This window comes from Bombina bombina, chromosome 2, assembly GCF_027579735.1.
Source record: "Bombina bombina isolate aBomBom1 chromosome 2, aBomBom1.pri, whole genome shotgun sequence".
Taxonomy (NCBI): Eukaryota; Metazoa; Chordata; class Amphibia; order Anura; family Bombinatoridae; genus Bombina; species Bombina bombina.
Window position 1 is genome coordinate 516,257,020 of NC_069500.1, and position 21,924 is coordinate 516,278,943.

The 21,924-nt window shown below is 30.6% G+C and overlaps 1 gene segment (V, D, J or C); it reads left to right on the forward strand.

Moving 5' to 3' along the window:
• The window catches only part of LOC128647129 (T cell receptor alpha chain constant-like), a gene marked incomplete at its 5' end in the record, with an annotated part of 112,775 nt that overhangs the window by 84,215 nt on the left and 6,636 nt on the right, over positions 1–21,924 (forward strand). Inside the window, 3 exon segments of the C gene segment in view lie at positions 1,964–2,060; positions 18,198–18,467; positions 19,353–19,409. Coding sequence covers positions 1,964–2,060; positions 18,198–18,467; positions 19,353–19,409 — 424 coding nt within the window.

Genomic DNA, 21,924 nt, shown 5'->3' on the forward strand with positions numbered 1-21,924 from the left:
ATACAATAGGTAGTCCAAATATAAGATGGTCCTCTAAAACAGACTAAGGTTAAACAATAATAGTTTCTCATTAATATGGCACCAAATAATCCATGAGGTATCCTAAACTACACATAGTAATATAGGCCCAGATTATTAATCTGGGGAATTTAGCTTTTTCTGTTGTCTAGTTGCAAATAGCATTGTGGTCCTAAGTATGTCAGTAAAAATAATGTTCATCTAATTTATTTCACAGTAGGTATACCTTCAAATGACTCTCAGGGTTTTTGTAGTGGCCTTTTTTTATGTGTGAATATAGGTGGAAGGAAGGTAATTTTTGGATCTGGAACCAGCCTTTTAGTTCAGCCCAGTAAGTAAGAAAATAACTCTGAAATGTATAAATCCCAAATGTATTTACCTAACTGTAGGATATTTACTCCTTTCCCAACAATATAAGTTGGAATCAAACAGAATTGGTATTAGCCACATAAAATATATATGCACAATCTTTCAGCATTATCATTATAGTTTACCAGTCAGTGGAAAAAGTTGCTTAACAAGAAAGAAAGAAAATGACTCATTCACTCAGCCATGTGTATGACCAGAAATATTAAATTATATATAAATTCAGCGTAAAATACATATTTTCATATTGTGTCAGACTCTACCCATCTACAATAAACTACATTACTTTATGGGCCATTAATGCTCCACAATATTTTTTTAATATCTTTAGAAATTGTGATATGCAGTTATATGTAGGCTTTTGTGTTGATTTAAGATAAGATTCTCAATTATTGTTTATAAGGATTGCAGCTGTTTTATAAGCTTCAAATTTCAATATGTTGTCAATAAAGCACAATTTAGATGTTAAATGTGTTTAATGTAGAAAAAAATATATTTCACCATGATATGTAATTTTTTTATGGTGGCAATTAATAAACCTATGAGTTGTAGCCACATCACTTTGTGGTTGTTGTAACAATCTTTAATATGATTATCAGTTGTCTTCAAATCATCTTATATTTTATCCTGCAAAGCAAATAAGAAAATCCTGTAGGTTTTTCTTTTAAACATATATATCATGTGTAAAGTATCGAGTTTTATTGTAGAAATGTGGTCTATAGTAAAACACAAGGATTACAATATCTATACTTAAAAAGACTTACAGACTTAAAGAATTACAGAATTTCTTGCCATACTTTTACCCATTAAAAATACAGTTTAACTGTATAACAATTACAATATCTTTCTGCACATATTAACCATGTATTCATCTTCAAATGAAATAAGTCAGTTGTATTTGTTAATTATGCCATTCTTGCCCATAATCCAGAATACTTTCATGTTATAAAAAAGTAGTTTTATAAAAAAAAGTATAAGAAAGTATTAATTTTGTTGTGCAGTTGCCATAATACTCCAATGGTCTCTCTGCCCTGATGTCTTGTATTTCACAGACCAACATTTGATTGATGGTTCCTCACACTATAACCAGTTTGCTTTTAAAAACTTAAATCTCAGGGCATATAAGCTTTATTTTCTAGTTTATCTATCTTACATTTTCATCTCTCATCTAATTGGAAGCATTAATCCGGATAAAATCCAACTCAAATTCATCCGATACCACAATAAGAAGGCTATCATAGGATCAGCCTAGCCATCTTATTATCTTATGTTAATGGATACAATGTAATGTTAGAAACCATATTTCTTTTAGGGTAAGAAGGTCATATTTTGAGTTCCATATTTCTAAAAGTTCAAAATGATGTAAAGCACTTTACAGATGCCTCTCTTTATATTTAAATTATATGTCTCCCTATAAAGCCTTTAATGGATTATTTTATAAATAACTTATTGGGAAACAAAATCCATATTATATAAAATATAATATCAAGAGTTGATGTATCAAGAGTAGAATGTTAATGCTCTGGTTAATAGATCTAATAGATGACATAATTGCACATGTTTAAATTTACCTGTTTAGTTAGAAGGTATGTGTAAAGCTGTTTGTGACTGTGCTAATACTGGAAGTAACTGGAAGCTGATATTTGGCAAAGGGACAAAGTTGTCTGTCCTTCCTAGTAAGTAATCAACTTAAATAAACATTGGTTAATGTAAAAGAGAGGATATTTTGACACTGTTTAAAATGTCAGCGTGGAGGATTAAATATGTACCTCAAAGGTGCTTCTATAGATGTTACTTTCATTTTACATAATAATGTGGAAGATATGGTATTCAAAATCAATACTTTAAGTTTTTATTAAATATTTGTAATATATATGTAGATAAATGTAATCATTTTGTTTGAGTCTAGGACAATATAAGTTGAATCATTTTCACAGTTCAAAATATGTTATGTTAGAATGGTTGTGAAAACAAGTTTTACAATTTTCCTTTTTTTTCTTTCATTTAGTAAGTCAATTTATACGGCATGAAACACCACAGTACATTTTTCCTTGCTGGAAAACTATAGAAACAGCAATTGCTGAAATACGTTAATTAATAAAGATGGTATATCTTGCATGGGAAAATGCAGTGGGAAAAAATTCCTTTTAAATTTGATGCAGTTTCCTTGGAACATTTTTTGTTAGCCAGGACACTTTGATTAGGGATTACATTAAAACAGCAGATTTTAATAAAAATTTAAGATACCCATATACTATACTTTAGTCCATATATTTTTTTCTGAATTTCAATTAATTTTGTTTTAATTGTCTGAAAACAGATGAAAATAAACTACCCTGACCCACCATAGTGTATAACTGTATATCACTGTGCTTATAGCAGTGGGTCTTATGGGAAACTTATTTTTGGTCCTGGAACCAAATTGATGGTTAAACCTGGTAGGTAAATTAATTATTTAAAACAATAATGAGTTTCTTATTGAAATTTTTAATCACATTGTAACTTTTGGGGCTTCTCTGTCTCATATGGATCGTTTGAATATTATAGGTGCAATACGTCTGAGTTTTTATATTTTAAATATTTTAAAAATAAATAAATATATTTTCCAAAAGAAAAAATAATTACAAAATTGAGTATACTAGTATAAATAGGTGCATCATAGTAAATAGGGTGCTTAATATATTGTGCAGCAAAAGGATTAGTTATATTTCTGTAGGAATTGAAGGAAACGTTGGTACTGGGGAGATATATGTTGTATTAGTGGAAGAGATTACAATATATATTTATGCTTAGAGGTAGTATAAATTACAATGATGCAGGAATGTATATTAAGAGTAAAAAGCAAGTATTGATGAAGTTATCCATGGTATGATAGTTACTGTAATGGTGTTTCTGGCTGTGTGACAAATAACTGGAAGTACATATTTGGATCTGGCACCAAACTAATGGTGCAACCCAGTAAGTAATAACATATGACTTTTATTATTGAATTATTGCAGCGTTGTAAAATACAAATATTATGTTGCATCTGTTGATACCTTTAAATGTACCAAAGTAAGATTTATTTTTTTTGTAGTAAAGAAAATTCAACTCAAAACAAAATATATTCTTTAAGTATAGAACACCAAAAAGTAATGAAGTATTGCAATCTACAGTTGCATTTAATACTGGACAAACATTCCATATTAAAAGACAAACTTTAACAAATTAATGTCTACCCTACCCTTGTCTAAAGCACTACTGCAGTAATATTATTGTGTTGTTATTTTTGTCTGTGACAGGTATTTGAGTGTATACAATTGATAGAAAAAATATTTTAAAAAGTCTAAATACTTTTTAAAACAAATTCTTCCAATTCATAAACTGATTTTATATTGGCTAATATTCTCAGCATTCATTTATGCAATATTAAAATATTTTTCTAAAACTTACAAAGCTTTAAATAAGTCATAAATATGGATTTAAGAATTCAAAATAGTTTTTGGAGACTGAACAGCAAAAATATGAATGCTTTAATATTATTATAATCTAAAATCACCCTTAAAGACAGAAAATATTTATTGTATTGTATAGAAAACAGCAAAATATTTTATTTAAATAATCAGTCACCCTCATTAACAGTTGATGTTTTCTTAAGCATCAGGCTATAATAAACTAATTATACAATTAGTCTGGAAGTTTCAACACTGGCATTACAAAGTAGCAAGTACATCTGTATGATTTGTGTAAATAACTATTTCACTGTGGGAATTTTGCTGATAACCGTTTGATCTTTGGATCTGGGACTATGCTGACAGTGAGACCTAGTAAGTATGAACCTATAAGATTATTATTTTTAATGGACTCCTGTATTGCTCCATTAATTTTCAGGTAAGTATCACATCTACTCCATCATTTGTTAAAGGGAATGTTTTGGGTTTGTTTTTATTTCACACAGTATTGGCTTCTGAAATCTAAGTTAAGATGCCATATTCAAAATGTAATGTATTGTAATTTTATATAAATTAAGCACCTTTAGCAGTTTTAAATAACATTAAATGGCATTCAAATATACAAATAAATTCCAGTATATGTATATTACATTTGAACAACTTCTTTTTCCTCTAGAATCTGTCATGGAAAAAATAAGAAGAAACATTTTTTTGTACAAATAAGTCAGTTTCTAAAATTAAATATACAAAATAAAAAGTTCTATATAAATTAGCCAGTTTTATACATCTAATAATAATACCTGATATCTGCAAAGCATTTTCAAGAAATCTGCTATAGTTAATGTAATGGGAATTCCAGTTATGTGAATACTGGTGTCAACAAGTTAATTTTTGGAGTTGGGACAAAGCTTTATGTGCAGCCAAGTGAGTTTATTGATTTCTCTATTGACTTTTCATTTATTATTTAACTCTGTTATTCTGTTTACATTATTTTAAATGACGTCAATCATTTGTTTTTTTTTTTTGCTTTTTTCAATTCCTCTATTTTTGTGATGCTTTATAAATACATGATAATAATAATTTAAACATAATTTCATATTAATTATATGTTCTAATTTGTCCTAATTCCTTTAATAATCTGGGATATCAAAATACACTTTCCCTTTGTTAATTTATCTCACAATCCATCACAATTATCTTTTGTAATAAATTAAATTAAATTAAATGAAATAAACTATAATAATGACTAACATTTTAGTGGATTTTTAAACACAATTCACCTCAAGGGAACAGAGGGACATTTATGTATTTTTATAAATATATAATATATTTCTGCAATCAGCAAAACATGGCAAAATATTGGCATACAAAATATATGTTTTGTAAGCATTTAAACCTTCATTTTATTAGCAAAAATTGAATTGTTTTGGTATCTCAGAGCATTCCAGGGATATAAAACCTTTTAAGTATATTTAGATAATCTTATCTGTGTCCTATTATGGAAAACTCCTGCACTGATCAAGTCATCACTGTGTAGCAGGTAAAAGGGTTAGAATTCTGAAACAAAATATTTAGTTATAAATAACATAAAAAGCAGGCAAAATAAATAGTGAGTACTTTACCCTAAAATCTGAATGTTGACAACTATAAAGGAAGTCTGCTAAGGTTAATGTAATATGGATTTCTAGTGTGTGAATACTGCTAACCGGAAGCAGATATTTGGACCAGGCACCAAACTAGATGTTCAACCCAGTAAGTTGTAATATGCCCTTTTAGTTTACTGTCTGAATTTATTTAGTACATATTTCTCACATCTGTTTACATAATAAATTGGTTTTCTTAAGAGTAAATATAAAATTACTCTATAAAATGTATTTTCAGCTAATTTATCTTTCAAATTTGATTTAATTTTTTTATTTGTATGATAATACCTCTACAAAACAGTCATTAACAATTTTAAAGATTGAAAAATAAAGCAAATATTACCAGGCATTCATGAAAATGTTGACTGTTATTGGAATGATTACCCAAGCCTAATATAAGCGAGCAATATTTATATAAGATTATTGATTTTTATTGTAATTCTAACACGGGTTTGTGAGAATATGCAATTTACCTTTTTATTGAAATATTTTATTTATCTGTTACATTGATTATATGATTGGTGTTTGAAAAACATTAGTCGTCAGACTACATGTGCAAACCAGTAGAGTGTTGTCATATTAGTTTGTGATGTGTGATCACATATTTAATATGTTTTAAATAACTAAAACATGCAGTTTACCAAGTGTTCTAGAAGTTTTTTATTGAAGAACATCTACTTACATCTAATTCTCTTTGCTAATGTAACCTTCTCCAACTCTAAAGTGGAATTTCTCAATTACCCCAATCTTTCTGTTTGGGCACAACTGGCCACAGTGGCTTGTGCAATGATAAATGTGAGGCCCCAATGCCAGGTGGACTGTTGGTAAATGGAATCCACTATATAGAGTGCCCAACATATATGGCTAAAGAGTTAGTTTTCACTACTATTCTATATTTTTTCATCAGGTAATGTATATATTTTTATTGCATAATCTATTAAATACCATAGGATGCCATAGGTGTACTTTTAAAGCCAGTATTCATTCTAAACTAATCCCACTTAGGGCGCAAAACAGGGTTCCATGAACATGTTGTTGCTAAACTGTGTACCAGGTGAGTTACAGTTTATTTTACAGCAAATAAAAGATAATCCATATTAACTGTTAGTGACCAGGGAGAACAAATGACTCTTTACTATTTGTGACCCTTCACTTTTTCTTATCCAGCATGATTAAAATAAATTTAAAAAATGTATGAATGGTACCACAATTAAATAGCAATATTAAAAAACTATTAATATTCATAGCCCCATGTCCTCTTCTCTATTTTCATCATTCAAAAAGCAACACAACCTTTTATCTTTAATACATCTTTTTCTTTTGTCAACCACAGCCTTTATCAGATGACTGACCTTAGGCAGTGTCCAACAGACATGTTTTAAGACTTATAAGCCTGGCAGGCTTGTACATATATAAATACAGTATATCTGTTTTGGGACAACATAAGGCACATTAGTGTATGGTAGTGTTTGGTTTAAGGGAACTGAGGCTGTATTGGTGAGCATATTATGTTGTCCGAGGACTATTTCAGTACACCTTAAGCAAGCAGTCATATTTACATATATAGCACTCTGCTCAAATATTTACAATGCCCTTGTAAATCTAAACAGAAACCAATCACAAAGTCCCTTCATCTGTATTAAAATATATCTCATTAAGTCAACTAATTACCTTTTAAAACAAAAATACTGAGAGGTGAAACACTTTTAGCTGTAACAAGTGGAAGAAGTTTTACCTGATGTTTTCTGAACTTAGAGAAGCAAAATGTTTTAATAGTTGTCAGTTAAAGGATTTATGATGTATATAGATAAAAAGGTTTGTGTATTGGTTTTTTTGGATGTGTGAATATAAATGGATGGAGGTACATTTTTGGATATGGTACACAATTAAAGGTTCAGCCCAGTAAGTAACTAAATAGTCAAACTGACATATAATGTAATATTCATTTAATTTAAACAATTAGATATTGAAATAAGTTCAATTAATTGTGCACACATATGGCATGTTTTCCACAGAGATTATTTTGGTAATCTATATATCCATATGTGACAGAAATACTGCACCTCTGTTTATATAAAACATTCATAAAAATATATTGTTTATGATATCTTATAGTTGAGAAACTAAATGCTAATCATATACAAGACACAGAGCAAAGAATTCTGAAATAAACATTTTCTGTTGTGATCTTGCATTAAATAATATCTGCAAGTTATTTGTAATCTTTTTATAATCTTGGATAACAAAGAGCATGTCTTTGGAAAACAGATAATGTTGATAAGGGGCACAGTAAATTATAATGTCACTATAAAAAAACTAATATACCATTTCAAATATAGTAAATGGGTAAAGTGGCATAAATCAAGCAAATGTCAAAACATCACTATAGAACAATGGTTTTCAAACCTGTCCTCGGGCCTCCCAAACAGGCAACATTTTGAGGATATTTGAACTGGAGCACAGGTGAAATAATCAGCTTAATAGTAAACATGGTTATTTTACCTGCTCTCATCCAAGGTAATCCTGAACATCTGAACTGTTGGGGAGACCTAGGTACAGGTTTGAAAACCAGTGCTATAGAACAAATAACATGTTAGTGAATTGGCCTCCTGTATTTCCAATTATATTTTATTAATTGATTGATTTATATACATTATTTGTAATTTAAATTGTCAGAAAAAAAATCCAATTTTAAAAGTGTTTAAACTAGTCTGAAAATGAATCCCTAATTCCTGTATTACCAATGAAGTCTGCTATGGTTCATGTAATGGGGATTGTCATTGTGTGAATACTGCTAATTGGAAGATAACTTTTGGATCAGGCACCAGACTACATGTTAATTTAAGTAAGATGACATATTTCCATATATTTTGTAATTTCTAATCATGCTGTAAACATGCTTTACACCAGCGATCTTTAATTAGTTTCATTCCCTACATATTTATATGAATATATTTTTAGTAATTTCATAGGAGCGTATATTTTAGAAATGTAACATAAAAAGTACACTTGGCAGACTTCACAAGTCTAACCTTGACACATATCTGTAAGATGCAGTAGGGGACCAGATAAGGAACTGTAAAATAGGAATGGGCAAAAGTTTTGCAACATTCATAAAATGAACCAAATTTTAAAACATTTGAATTTTGGATGTTTGTATAGCATTCTAACATTCATTTAATTTAATAGTATTTCTAATGCATTCTTTAAATTTAATATTCAATTAGAATGTTTCTTATTCAAATATTGCAGCATTTGAATCAAATTATGCAATATTCGAATTACATTTTTTTAATCCATATATTTTAATAGTATTTCTAATGCTTTCTTTAAATGTAATATTGAATTATGCAATATTCGAAATAGAAAAATTTTAATCATTATATTTGTATCTATTATGTATCAATTTACTAAATTCCCTACCACATGAACTATTGAACTTGTAAATAGTATTTGTTGGAATTTTCCATTAGAAATTTTTAATTTGTATATTTGACCTAATTATGAACATTCAAAAAATAAAGTAACATTCCAAAATCGGAAATAACATTTGTTTATTAATTTTAGGGGTTTTAATCTTTATCGCCATCTGTTTGTCCAAAACGAATGTCCCTAGGTTTATTCGTTTCACCAAACGAATTGTACTTTAGACACATTTGCCCATCCATACTGCAAAACAATGATAGTGTGCTACAAAAATATCAGCAGCTAGCTCCGGTAATGAGTCCAGATTAGCTTTTCAAAGTAATACAAGTGGAGGGGGAGTTTGGGTATTGAAAAGCAATTGCATTATGTATTATGCACATTAGCAAACTCTTTAATAAGATGCACTCAATGTAGTTAGAATCTTTTGCTTTCTTTCCCAAATACGTGTTCATTTTAAACTATTTCTGAAAAAAACACGTGTACATAATGTAAATTTATTTTTATGTTCTTAAATAGTTGTTGGATTTTTTTAGTAGTTGGGCCATTTTCTATGTGTTGTTATCATGAGCCAATATGTATGTATTTGAACTGTTGTGTACCACAGTGTAGCGGAAACCTTGGTAAACTTATATTTGGGAAAGGAACACAATTAAACATGAAAGCAAGTGAGTTTCTTTTTTATTAAACAATCATGTCTGTCAATAGATTAATAAATTGCATTTGGCAGAAATGGAGGTACTAGCATTCTGTAACCTGTGTATGGCTAAAGTAAATGGTACCATTAGAGATCATGTGTAGTATTATTTTAAATTTGAAAAATAATATCAGAATATTGGTGATAGGTGACAGAATAGCAAATATGTAAAATATTTTTTTTAGTTAACAAGATACAAATTATGCTGCATAACAGAAATTATTGGTAGCAGTATAGCAGTAGTAAGGGACCTGCTAAAAGTAGATCTTACAAACTATAGGAGGATACAACCTGTGAAATCAAGTAGGGGAGGACAGTAGTTGCAGGATGCAGTCCTGTTAAGTGTAGGATAAATTGGGAAAACTGCAGAGATGGGTCTGTTTTCTCTAGAAAAAGATGCTTGAGAGGTGACAATATATTCCAAGAAAATTGTTTGTGACAAGTGGTCACAATTTAAGGCTGGAGGAAAGGGGATTTAATCTCCAGCAAAATAAACATTTTTTTTCACTGTAATAACAATGAAATTGTGGAACTCATTACCTAAGGAGGTAGTAAATGTCAATAACTTAGTTACATTTAAAATGGTTTAGATACATTTCTGGCTAGAAACAGAATTCAGGAATATGATTGATTGTGTTTAATAGAGTTTTTTTTTCGTAAGTATATTAAGATTTGTATAGGTTGAACTTAATGGACTTCTGTCTTTTTTCAATTTGAAATACTATGTTATGATATGGATGTACCAAGGTTTGTTCTAGTATACCAATAAAATGGGTCTTTATGTATTCTGATAAAAAAATTACAGTTTAGAGACTTTAAGTATTGTAAGCTTACCCTAAATAAATTGCCTGCCTTGATTCTGTAGATATATCTACAATAATCATTATGTAAATGTGTTCACCCCTGTGTTTCTTCAGGTGAAGGCTATGGGAATATTATTTTTGGCTTGTGAGCAAACTTGATCGTTAATCCGCATAAGTATATTTAAATAACATTTATCCACTTGTCAGCTGTATGAAGAGTGCAATATATATAAATCAGATATAATGCAATACAGTATATTTTATTGAATTGTAACATAGTTATATATATGATTATAGATCATGTATTTTCTAAAGGCATTTAAAAAAGTAAAAAAAAAAAAAAATCTTTAGGTGTTTGAAAAAATCTGAACATAACCTTTGAAAACAAACACCTGATCCATCAAAAGGTTTTGCAATCTGCAAAATATCATAATAGTTATATAAATTAAAAGGTTGAAATATATAGTGTAAGTAATATATTTCACAGCAGTATGAAGGGTTTATATCATGGCATGTTATAACATAAAAAGGATTACACTAGTATTTTATACATGCAGGTATCTTTCTAAAGCTATTTTTTCTTAATTAATTTACATTGACAAAAAAAACAACAACATTTTGATCACTTCATATGGCTAGAAGGAAAACAATCTTCTAAAGCAAGACTAATTTTTAAAGTTTATTTGTGAAGGTGAGATTTTATCAGCAGAAATTAAAGGGCAAGCGTGGGATGTATAATTTTGTAATGGCATCTGAAACTGTGTGAATTGGGGAGGAGGTGCTGCCAAGCTAATATTTGGAACTGGAACTCAACTAATAGTAAAACCTAGTAAGTTACATGTTTATTTAGAGTTTGGTCAATTTGAAATGTTTTATATATATTCTATAAATGCTTTTTGATATTTTAACATACAGTATATCTGTCTTAAAGTGATATTCAAGCTCAACAAATTAATAAATAACCTCAAAAAGGGGTTATACATATGGCTGAAGTGATTAGCAGAACATGAGCAGTGACCCAATTAGGATCAGCTTGCAGATACAGCCAGCAACCAGCAGTATCATATTTAGGAGCTGCAATGTGCTGGGGATCACAATCAGGAATTTAACTATTTGTTTGTGTTAAACACATAGGGATCACAATTCTTTATCCTTTTGAAAAGTTAATTAAATTATTTTTGCACAAATTCACAGTTAAAGACTAAAGAGGAGTTTTGTAGATAAACCATATGATGAGGCCATTGAGTGCAAGAAATCTAGTGTTAAAATAAACTGTACTAATTATTAGAGCCTTTTATTTTATATTTTAATGTGCTCAGAAATATGACAATAACAATCTATCTGTCTATATATCCATATCTATCCATCTTGTTAGTATATGAAAAGGTAACTTAATAAATACATATAACACTTGGTAAGCTATAAATAATCTATTTCCTCTCAATTTGTCTGTGTTTTCACTTGAGAAATATTTTATTAAAAATCACTTATTTATTATATATAGTATTAGAACAGGTAATATAGTAGACATTAGAAGAACAGCCATTTTAAAGAAATTAGTAAAACCAGAATACTTTCATATTTATTATGAAAAGACATCTGTTTTACCCATACAAATAATAGTTTAGGTAATATTTATGTCATGACAACTTTATAGAAAGTACCAAAAACTCTTGCCTCATGATTTTTTCTAATGGACACATCTACGGTAACTGGTGATATTTCTTACAAATCAATAACATTCACTTTTATTTTAATCATTTCATAAATATTATGCTATAATTAAATACCTGAAGTACACTTACTTCCAAGCAAAGTTAATGTTAAATCTAATTTACAATGTTTATAATTCTAAAACAAATCTAAAAAAAAGACTGTTGATAGGCAAACCTCAATGTTTATCAAAGTGTTGTTATGTAGATAATTCATCTTAGTCCTCTTTTTACATAAATACCTTGATTATTCTAAATCATACATTTCCAGTATATGGGTTCCTAGGTCAAATATGAGAACTGCAAATAAGAGTTTAGACCAATAGCCTGTACTAAAGTAGAACAATTATTAAGAAGCAATAAAAGACATATATTTATCATTAATAGAAAAATGGTAGTTAATTTACCTAGTTTTTCACACAAAATAAAGTTAAAGAAAAGGCAAATAGTGTACAGGCAAGTTTGTGTTATGAGAGGTCACACTGTGAGAAATCTGTAGGATTTAAAATCACTTTTGGATCAGGAACCAAATTAATAGTTCAACCCAGTAAGTTTACATTTCTCATTGGTCTTTTACCTCTCAAACCCAGCAAGCTCTTTATTTTATTACCTGAAGGTTCTCATTTATCTTACATTAATTGAGAATATCAGTAAAATTATGTAAATATGCACGTATGATTCATTATTCTATCAATTATTCTGTTCTTTAATTTAATGTATTATGGTGTAAGGTTAAAATTGGATGTGAGATGGGTTTTGATAAGCTTACTTTGATTTATATAGGGAAGTCCATGTTTTCCTGATCTAACTAAATGCCTAGGGATAATATATAAAAAAATCATGCATATTTTAGGTTTGCAAACTTGGATATAAAGTTTACATCAACTACTCTTGTGTAACTATATTTCAATAAGCTCTCTTGGAAGAAGGCCCGCAAATCAACCACTAACTTTCTATATTTTTTATTAAAATTTGTTTTTATCATTTTATTTTATTTTACACTGGTGCATTACAAATCATGGATATCAGTATGTAACATAGAATACCGTTTTATTGATATAATTTAAAAGGGATAGATAGCATCTTGTAACTGGAACACACTTCCGTTATCCTGCTATATAATACCATATCAAGTCTAAATACACATAGAGAGAGGTGCACTATCAAGTCTAAACATTTTTAAAGCAAATTAACATTTTTGTTTTTTGCAATTTTCTTTCAATACTTTACTAATATATTTAAAATACCTTTTTTAGATGCAGTCAAGAAAAAATTCAATACCCTTGCAAGTATAACCAAATTGTTTTGTTTTGAGACTCTTTTAATGATTACAGGGACTCACTGTTATCATTACTCAGTGTCCACAATGTATCAAGTCCACAAAGTGAAGAGCAAGAAAGCGCTTTAAAAGTATCAAAATATGATTAAAGTCAAATTAAAACCAGGCAATAGACAAAAAAAATACAAATAGATAGGGAGATACAGATGTCTTAACACACACACATTTTGTGATCCGCACACTTGTTCGCTGCTAAGTCATCAACCTCTCACTATATAAAGCCTTCTAATTAATCTCAGCTGGACTGATATCATTGACACCTTTTTACTAAATTAGGACACAACATTGTAAGAAAATTTGTATTTTGCCTTATTTTGGTACCACATCCCGTTTCCTTGGGAATCACTCTGTCTACTACAAATATTTACAAAACAAAATAATTTTGTGGCTGATGAAAACTCCCTTCATGAAAAGAAAACTTAAACAGTTACATGAATTGACTTAGTGTACATTTAAATGAAAGACTAATTCATAGTAAAACCATTGTTGAAAACTATTCAGACATGTGTGTGTTCCACTGTATGTTCTAGCTAAGGTATTTACCACAGTGCAAATACAAATTACGCAAACTATGTATTTGGTCAAGGAACAAAATTAGTTGTGAAACCTGGTGAGTTTTTTTGATTGATTTTTAATGCTTGAACAATCAACTTAAATTTGAATGGCTATTTTAATGCATTAAAAAGCAAGTATCCAATCGAGACCCACAGTCAGACCTTAATGAGCAGCCTTTTAACTAACCTGTAACAGAATATCACTCCTTAGAGGGATGTTTCATTTCCTTGGCAGATTTGAATTTATTACTGACCAAGAAACTTTACTGGATGTCCACATGTGTACAACTTAATTAATAAAATCCTCACAAGTGGAACAAATTTGGATGATACTAAACCCTTTAAGATAAACATTGAAAGGAGATCCTACTGTATATGATAAGATTAATCATAGTGTAGACAGTGGAACAATGGTAATTTGTGTTTTATTTTATTTGTGTGCATGTTATTGGAAATTTTGTTTATATCATTTTCTTTTAACTAACAATTACCAGAAATCTTTACAAATCCAAGAAAGAGCTTCCAGTGTTCTAAAGTTTTATTCTTTGTGTTTTATATTGAAAATGTTTGAGTTTAAAAAAATAGTTCAGTATTTGATTTCTGAGAATTTTTCAGTTGGTGATCTAGATAGTGTTGTTAAAGGGTAGTAAAGGAGCAAAAATAAAATGTGCTAGAGCATGTTACTGGTGCTACATTGCTTGAACAGAAATGTATGTTTAACCCATGCAAAATGTTAAAAAACATCCTTAGTTGAACATATGCATACGCACATATGCCACCTCTGATTGGTTCAGCTGCGAACACATAGTGTGCTGGTGTTTAACCCCTTTATAAACTATGTTATTTTTGCTAATTTAGGACCCTTGAAATTTCAGTCCTCAGCAACCAGCCATAAGCCATATTTTCAGGATTACATTAAAGAAAAAAGCATAAGATTACAATTACAGTGCAACAGATTTAGGTTATGTTTGTGTCACAGTGTGACGGGATACAACAAACTAATTTTTGGTTCAGGGACCAAATTAATAACTATACCAAGTATGTATTTATTTCCTTTTCTATGCGAGTGTTTTGAAATTATTTTACACTTAAAATAAATAAATAAATAATCATTTTATTTGTATTCCTTTTCTGAATTGTTAGAATGGAGTGTATGCATACTAAATAATATGTACTAATTTGTATTAATGTTAACTGAGCAGATTCTAATTAAACTAAAAGTACAGTAGTTAAAAGATATGATTTTAGATCAAATAGAAATTTGCTTTTAAAAAGAGGGGCAATCAGACTATATGAACCAAGCAAGTAATCTGGAATTCTTAAATTGTATCTAGGAAAAAGGCTATGATAAATATATTATGGAATTTGTTTGTTATTTTTTGCAAAAAAATGTATCAAATTTAGAATATAATCCAACAGGAGTTAGAGAAGGAAAGAAGAGCATTCCGGTTTTGTAATAGTGTTCAGTATGCCGTGAATTACGGCGTAGTGAAAAATGTATATTTGCAGTAGGAACATGGTTGCAAATCAGACCAAGTATGTTTGAATTTATTAAAATGACAGGTTGTGCTTATAACAGTTGCCAATTTCAATCATATTTATTAAATAAATAAATATCCAAATCATAATAAGCCTCAATGCATCATCCAATAGACTAAGTATTTATAAGAAACAGTAGTAATTTGATTTGTTAATGTAATTAAAAAAACATATTCACAATCTTGATAAAGAAGTTACTGACTAATATAAAATAATTAATAGAATTGCCATTATTAAACCTAAGACAAAATGATGCAGACAACAGTTAAGATTGTTCTGATCTCAAGGTCTAATAAACTTAAATGCATTGCTTCTGATTACTTTAAAGAAATAATGAATATGTACAAAACATATGTTAACTGGTATAAACCACATTAGATAGATCAATAGATAGATAGATAGATAGAAAGAAAGAAAATAGATAGATAGATAGATAGATAGATAGATAGATAGATAGATAGATAGATGATTGTATTGGGGAAGAGTCATTTTGGAATACACATAATCAGTACAAGCCCCATGCTTTTATTGGCTATTTCAAATTTAGACCTTATAAAGGGATCATATAACTGAATACAAAGAGGAGAATTTATATATTTGTCTAATTAGCTCAGCAAAGCAGTGATTTATAACAATTTAAAATAGATTTGCAATTGGTTAGTCTGATAAAGCTCTTCTTACATTGTATTTCTAATAATTATTTGACTTTGTAATAATTAGAACTGGCTTTTCTATTACTGATAATACAATATTTTAAAAAGAAGAAAAAAAATACAAGAATTTTTGTAATAAGTCTTCAAGGTAGGAATGAGGTGGTGTAAGGAAATGTAAAGTTATGTACCATTGTGTAAATGACGGTTTAAGGAAAATCATATTTGGAAGAGGAACCTTTTTGTTTGTGAGCCCAGGTTGTAATTCTACTCGAAATTTTGCTTCATTCTTCTTTACATCAACCTTATATAAACCATATTATTTGCAAAATATTCTCATATTTAGAAAATACTGACCAATTGAAAAAAATACAGTTAAATCAACCTATTTATATTATATGTGTAAAGATCTATTTTTGTGTTGGTAATTCTGTTGTTAATGTTCACTGAAATATATTTGTATATGGAGCCATAGTGACCATAATAGCCAGTGTATTTGTCTATTGAACTCTTCAAACACCACAGAATGTCTATGCCTTAGATGGAAACCGAACATTGTAGAACTTGAAAAAAAGAAAAAAAAATGTATTTAGAAGGTAATTCATTAAGATATTGTAGCAATCAAGGGGTAGATTTATTAAGCAGCGGATGCTGCTGTTCCCGCGTGAGCCTTCTGGCTCGCTGGAAACATAAGTTAAGATACAGTGGTCGTAAGACCGCTGATCCTTAACTCATCTGCCACCTCAGGATGATTGACATCCCCTGCTAGTGGACAATTGGCCATGAATGTGCAGGGGGCGGCATTTCACAAGCATTTCACCAGAAATGCTTGTGCAATGATAAATACCAACAGCGTATGCTGTCTGCATTTTTCAATGTAGGGCGGACATGATCCGCTACAGCGGATCATGTTCGCTCGACATTTGATAAATCTACCCCCAAATGTTAACTTAATGCATGGATATAAAACAATCTTTATAAAATGTTGCTTATTCATTGTTTAAAGTTTGGGGAGTAAGTGTATCAGATTTAACAAAGTGAAATCCACAAGGGCTTGGAAAATGTATTTTTAGATAATCTAAATTCATATGATTACTGGTGTGGTTTGGGTATTACAGGTTTTAGCTGTATCTGTGTGATAAAATCACTAATAAGATATAATTAGCGCTGCAGAATCTGTTGGCGCTCTACAAATACTTGATGATAATAATAATAATAATAATAATAATAATATAATTATTTATAGTGATAGGGTATTCATCAATTCCAAAGTAATTGTGTACATCTTTCTCATTAAAATGTGTAACACCTCTTTTTTAGAATATGTAATACTGTATTGGATACCAAGCGAATTAGAGAGATTAAATGGCATTAAAGTTAGTTTAATATATAGATCACCATGCAAAGTCTCAATTTGTATTGATTTGTAGTCCACTTTTTGTGTATGTTTATCTCATTTGCTTTACTGTGTTCAGCAGATATAAATTAGCTTCTGCACTGATCAAGCAATCATATTGTAGAAGGTTGCAGGTTCAGAAAAACTAGGTAAAGTTAAACATGCTATGCAAAGTTCAATTTTGAGTTTAATGTCTCTTATTAGAGATAGTAAAGTCAAATTTAAACTTCCATGATTCAGATAGACCATGCAATTTGAAACAACTTTCCATTTTACTTATATTATCTAAATTGCTTTGTTCTTTTGGTATCCTTTGTTGAAAATTATTCACAGGTAGACTCGTAAGCAGCAATGCATTACTGGGAGCTAGCTGTTGATTGGTGGCTGCGCATATATACATTTTGTCATTGCAACACCAGATGTGCTCAGCTAGCTCTCAGTAATGCATTGCTGCTCATTCAACAAAGGATACCAAGAGAATGAAGCAACTTTGACAATGTGAGCAAATTAGAAAGTTGTTTAAAACTGAATGCTCTATCTGAATAATGAAAGAAAATGTGTGGGTTCTGTGTCCCTTTAAGAGATAAACTAATCTGTTTGGTGTTTGTTTTGTTCTTTTTTCACAGAGATTGAAGATTCAGTAAAACCTACTGTAAATATCATAAAAAATAAGGAACAACCACCTAAGAGTGCATGCGTAGCCACTGGTTATCCCTCTCCTGAACAAAATACAACAGCAACTGTGAATGATAAGGAAATGAAGCTGGATGATAAATTTATATTGCAGAATTTTAACAACAAATGGATATATAGTACCGTTGTGTGGGATCACTCAGAGGAATTGAAGTGCAGCATTAAATATAAAGAGACAGATTATGAGGAACAATCCATTCTAGGTACATTAATAAGTGAATATACAAATCATCTTTTGTGTTAGCACATAGATTTGAGAGCAGCTAGTGGTCTATTATACTTACTTGACACAATGCTGTTTTTGATGGTATAATAAAGCTGTTAGATAACAAATAAATGTGATTATTAATGGTACATTGTTGGGATAATAGCTCATTTAACTGAAAGTAGAATAATTGTATAGGTGTTAAAAGGATATTCACTCAGACAAAAAAAGTAATAGCTGTCTGAGCTTAAATTGAGAATTGAAGGAAACACCTATTTGTCCACAACTGATGTCTAGGCATACCTTACTTACTGGCTTACATTGTATTAAATGGCACGTCACCCACAAAGCTAACATTACATGAAAGAAAAAATGGTTAAAGAAAACTTTATATCAGTATCTCTTCAATCTATGTAAATCATTATATTTTTTAAATAAAATTGTATAAAGAATGACTCCCTAATGTGTGTGTGTATATATATATATATATATATATATATATATATATATATATATATATATATATATATATATATATATATATATATATACTGTATATATATTTCTTCAAATTTCAACTAGAAACTGTCTACATAATCACAACCACTCCAAATACACACACACACACACACACATTATATATATATATATATATATATATATATATATATATATATATATATATATATATATATATATATATATATATATATATATATATATATATATATATATACTGTGTATATATATATATATAACATATATGTACATATTTAATCCCTATTAATAACTAATAAAACAATTGATTGTCAAGTGTGATTTATAGATTTAGAGACCAACGTTATGTTTTGTTGAGATAATTTTATTATTTTTTTATTTTCAGATGAAGATTCAGAGACATGCTCACTAGTGTCAGAAGTTAGTTCTTTCTTTGAAACAGGTGAGCAAAATATAAATATATATTTTTTACTTTATTTACTCTGCCTCATATTTGCTGCATAGGGTAATGAGATATGTGGTGAAAGTTTTGCACAATTTCAGTTACATACATAATGGCATGAATGAATATATAGAATGGCAGAGGATGTACATATATTATTCCTCCATATTCATAAAGACATATATGCACATATTGCTTATCTAAATTGTTTGTGTCATATATATATTGTGTGTTTGTGATACATAGGGCTCAATGATTGAAAGCTCTCTAGGCAGGCGAGATTAACCCCTTAACGACCGAGGACGTGCAGGGTACGTCCTCAAAAAAAAGGCAGTTAACGCCTGAGGACGTACCCTGCACGTCCTCGGTGTGGAAAGCAGCTGGAAGCGATCCTGCTCGCTTCCAGCTGCTTTCCGGTTATTGCAGTGATGCCTCGATATGGAGGCATCCTGCAATAACTGTAGATGGCCATCCGATGCAGAGAGAGCCACTCTGTGGCCCTCTCTGCACCGGACATCGATGGCCGGTATCGTTGGTGGGTGGGAGCCGACATGGGAGGCGGGTGGGCGGCCATCGATGGGCCGGGTAATGTAGAGGGGGGCGGGATCGGGAGCGGGGCCGATGGGGGCGCGCACGGGCGCGCGCGCGTGCACGACGGGCGGGCGCGTGCACGGGGCGGGAGCGGGTGGGAACCGCTACACTACAGAAAAGACAGCACTAAAAGTGTCAGAAAAAAAGTGTATATTTAAAAAAAAAATAACAATCAAAGGTATCTAGGAGGGGTTGGGGGTTTGTTCTTTGGTGGGGGGGGGAGCTACACTACAGAAAATGGGGAAAAAATAAAAAAGCAATTATTTTATTCTAAACTGGGTACTGGCAGACAGCTGCCAGTACCCAAAATGGCGGCCATTAAGGCAGAGGGGGAGGGTTAGAGAGCTGTTTGGTGGGGGATCAGTCAGGTTGGGGGCTAAGGGGGGCTCCTACACAGCAGCATATGTAAATATGCTTAACCCCCCCCCCAAAAAGCCTAAATATATATTTTATTTTAGTACTGGCAGAGTTGCTGCCAGTACTTAAGATGGCGGGGACAATTGTGGGGTGGGGGAGGGAAGAGAGCTGTTTGGGAGGGATCAGGGGGTCTGATATTTCATGTGGGAGGCTGAGCTCTACACTAAAGCTAAAATTAACCCTGCAAGCTCCCTACAAGCTACCTAATTAACCCCTTCACTGCTAGCCATAATACACGTGTGATGCGCAGCGGCATTTAGCAGCCTTCTAAGTACCAAAAAGCAATGCCAAAGCCATATATGTCTGCTATTTCTGAACAAAGAGGATCCCAGAGAAGCATTTACAATAATTTGTGCCATAATTGCACAAGCTGTTTGTAAATGATTTCAGTGAGAAACCTAAAATTGTGAAAAATTTAACTTTTTTTTTAATTTGATCGCAATTGGCGGTGAAATGGTGGCATGAAATATACCAAAATGGGCATAGATCATTACTTGGGGTTGTCTACTACACTACACTAAAGCTAAAATTACCCCAAAAAGCTCCCTACATGCTCCCTAATTAACCCCTTTACTGCTGGGCATAATACACGTGTGGTGCACAGTGGCATTTAGCAGCCTTCTAATTACCAAAAAGCAACGCCAAAGCCATATATGTCTGCTATTTCTGAACAAAGGGGATCCCAAATAAAAATTTACAATCATTTATGCCATAATTGCACAAGCTGTTTGTAAATAATTTCAGTTAGAAACCAAAAGTTTGTGAAAAAATTTGTGAAAAAGTGAACGATTTTTTGTATTTGATCGCATTTGGCGGTGAAATGGTGGCATGAAATATACCAAAATTGGCCTAGATCAATACTTTGGGTTGTCTTCTAAAAAAAAATATATACATGTCAAGGGATATTCAGGGATTCCTGAAAGATATTAGTGTTCCAATGTAACTAGCGCTAATCTTGAAAAAAAAATGGTTTGTAAATAGCAAAGTGCTACTTGTATTTATTGCCCTATAACTTGCAAAAAAAGGAAAGAACATGTAAACATTGGGTATTTCTAAACTCAGGACAAAATTTAGAAACTATTTAGCATTGGTGTTTTTTGGTGGTTGTAGATGTGTAACAGATTTTGGGGGTCAAAGTTAGAAAAAGTGTGTTTTTTTCCATTTTTTTCTCATATTTTATAATTTTTTTATAGTAAATTATAAGATATGATGAAAATAATGGTATCTTTGGAAAGTCCATTTAATGGCGAGAAAAACGATATATAATATGTGTGGGTACAGTAAATGAGTAAGAGGAAAATTACAGCTAAACACAAAGACCACAAAAATGTAAAAATAGCTTTGGTCCCAAATGGACAGAAAATGGAAAAGTGCTGTGGTCATTAAAGGGTTATTAAAGAATGATCGCTAGTCTTTCAATTTCCCTGGTGAAATGATCTAAAGCCATGTTTTACCCTGAAAACAGGGTGTCTCGCTAAGGGGCGTATACTGCATTTTCATATGAAAA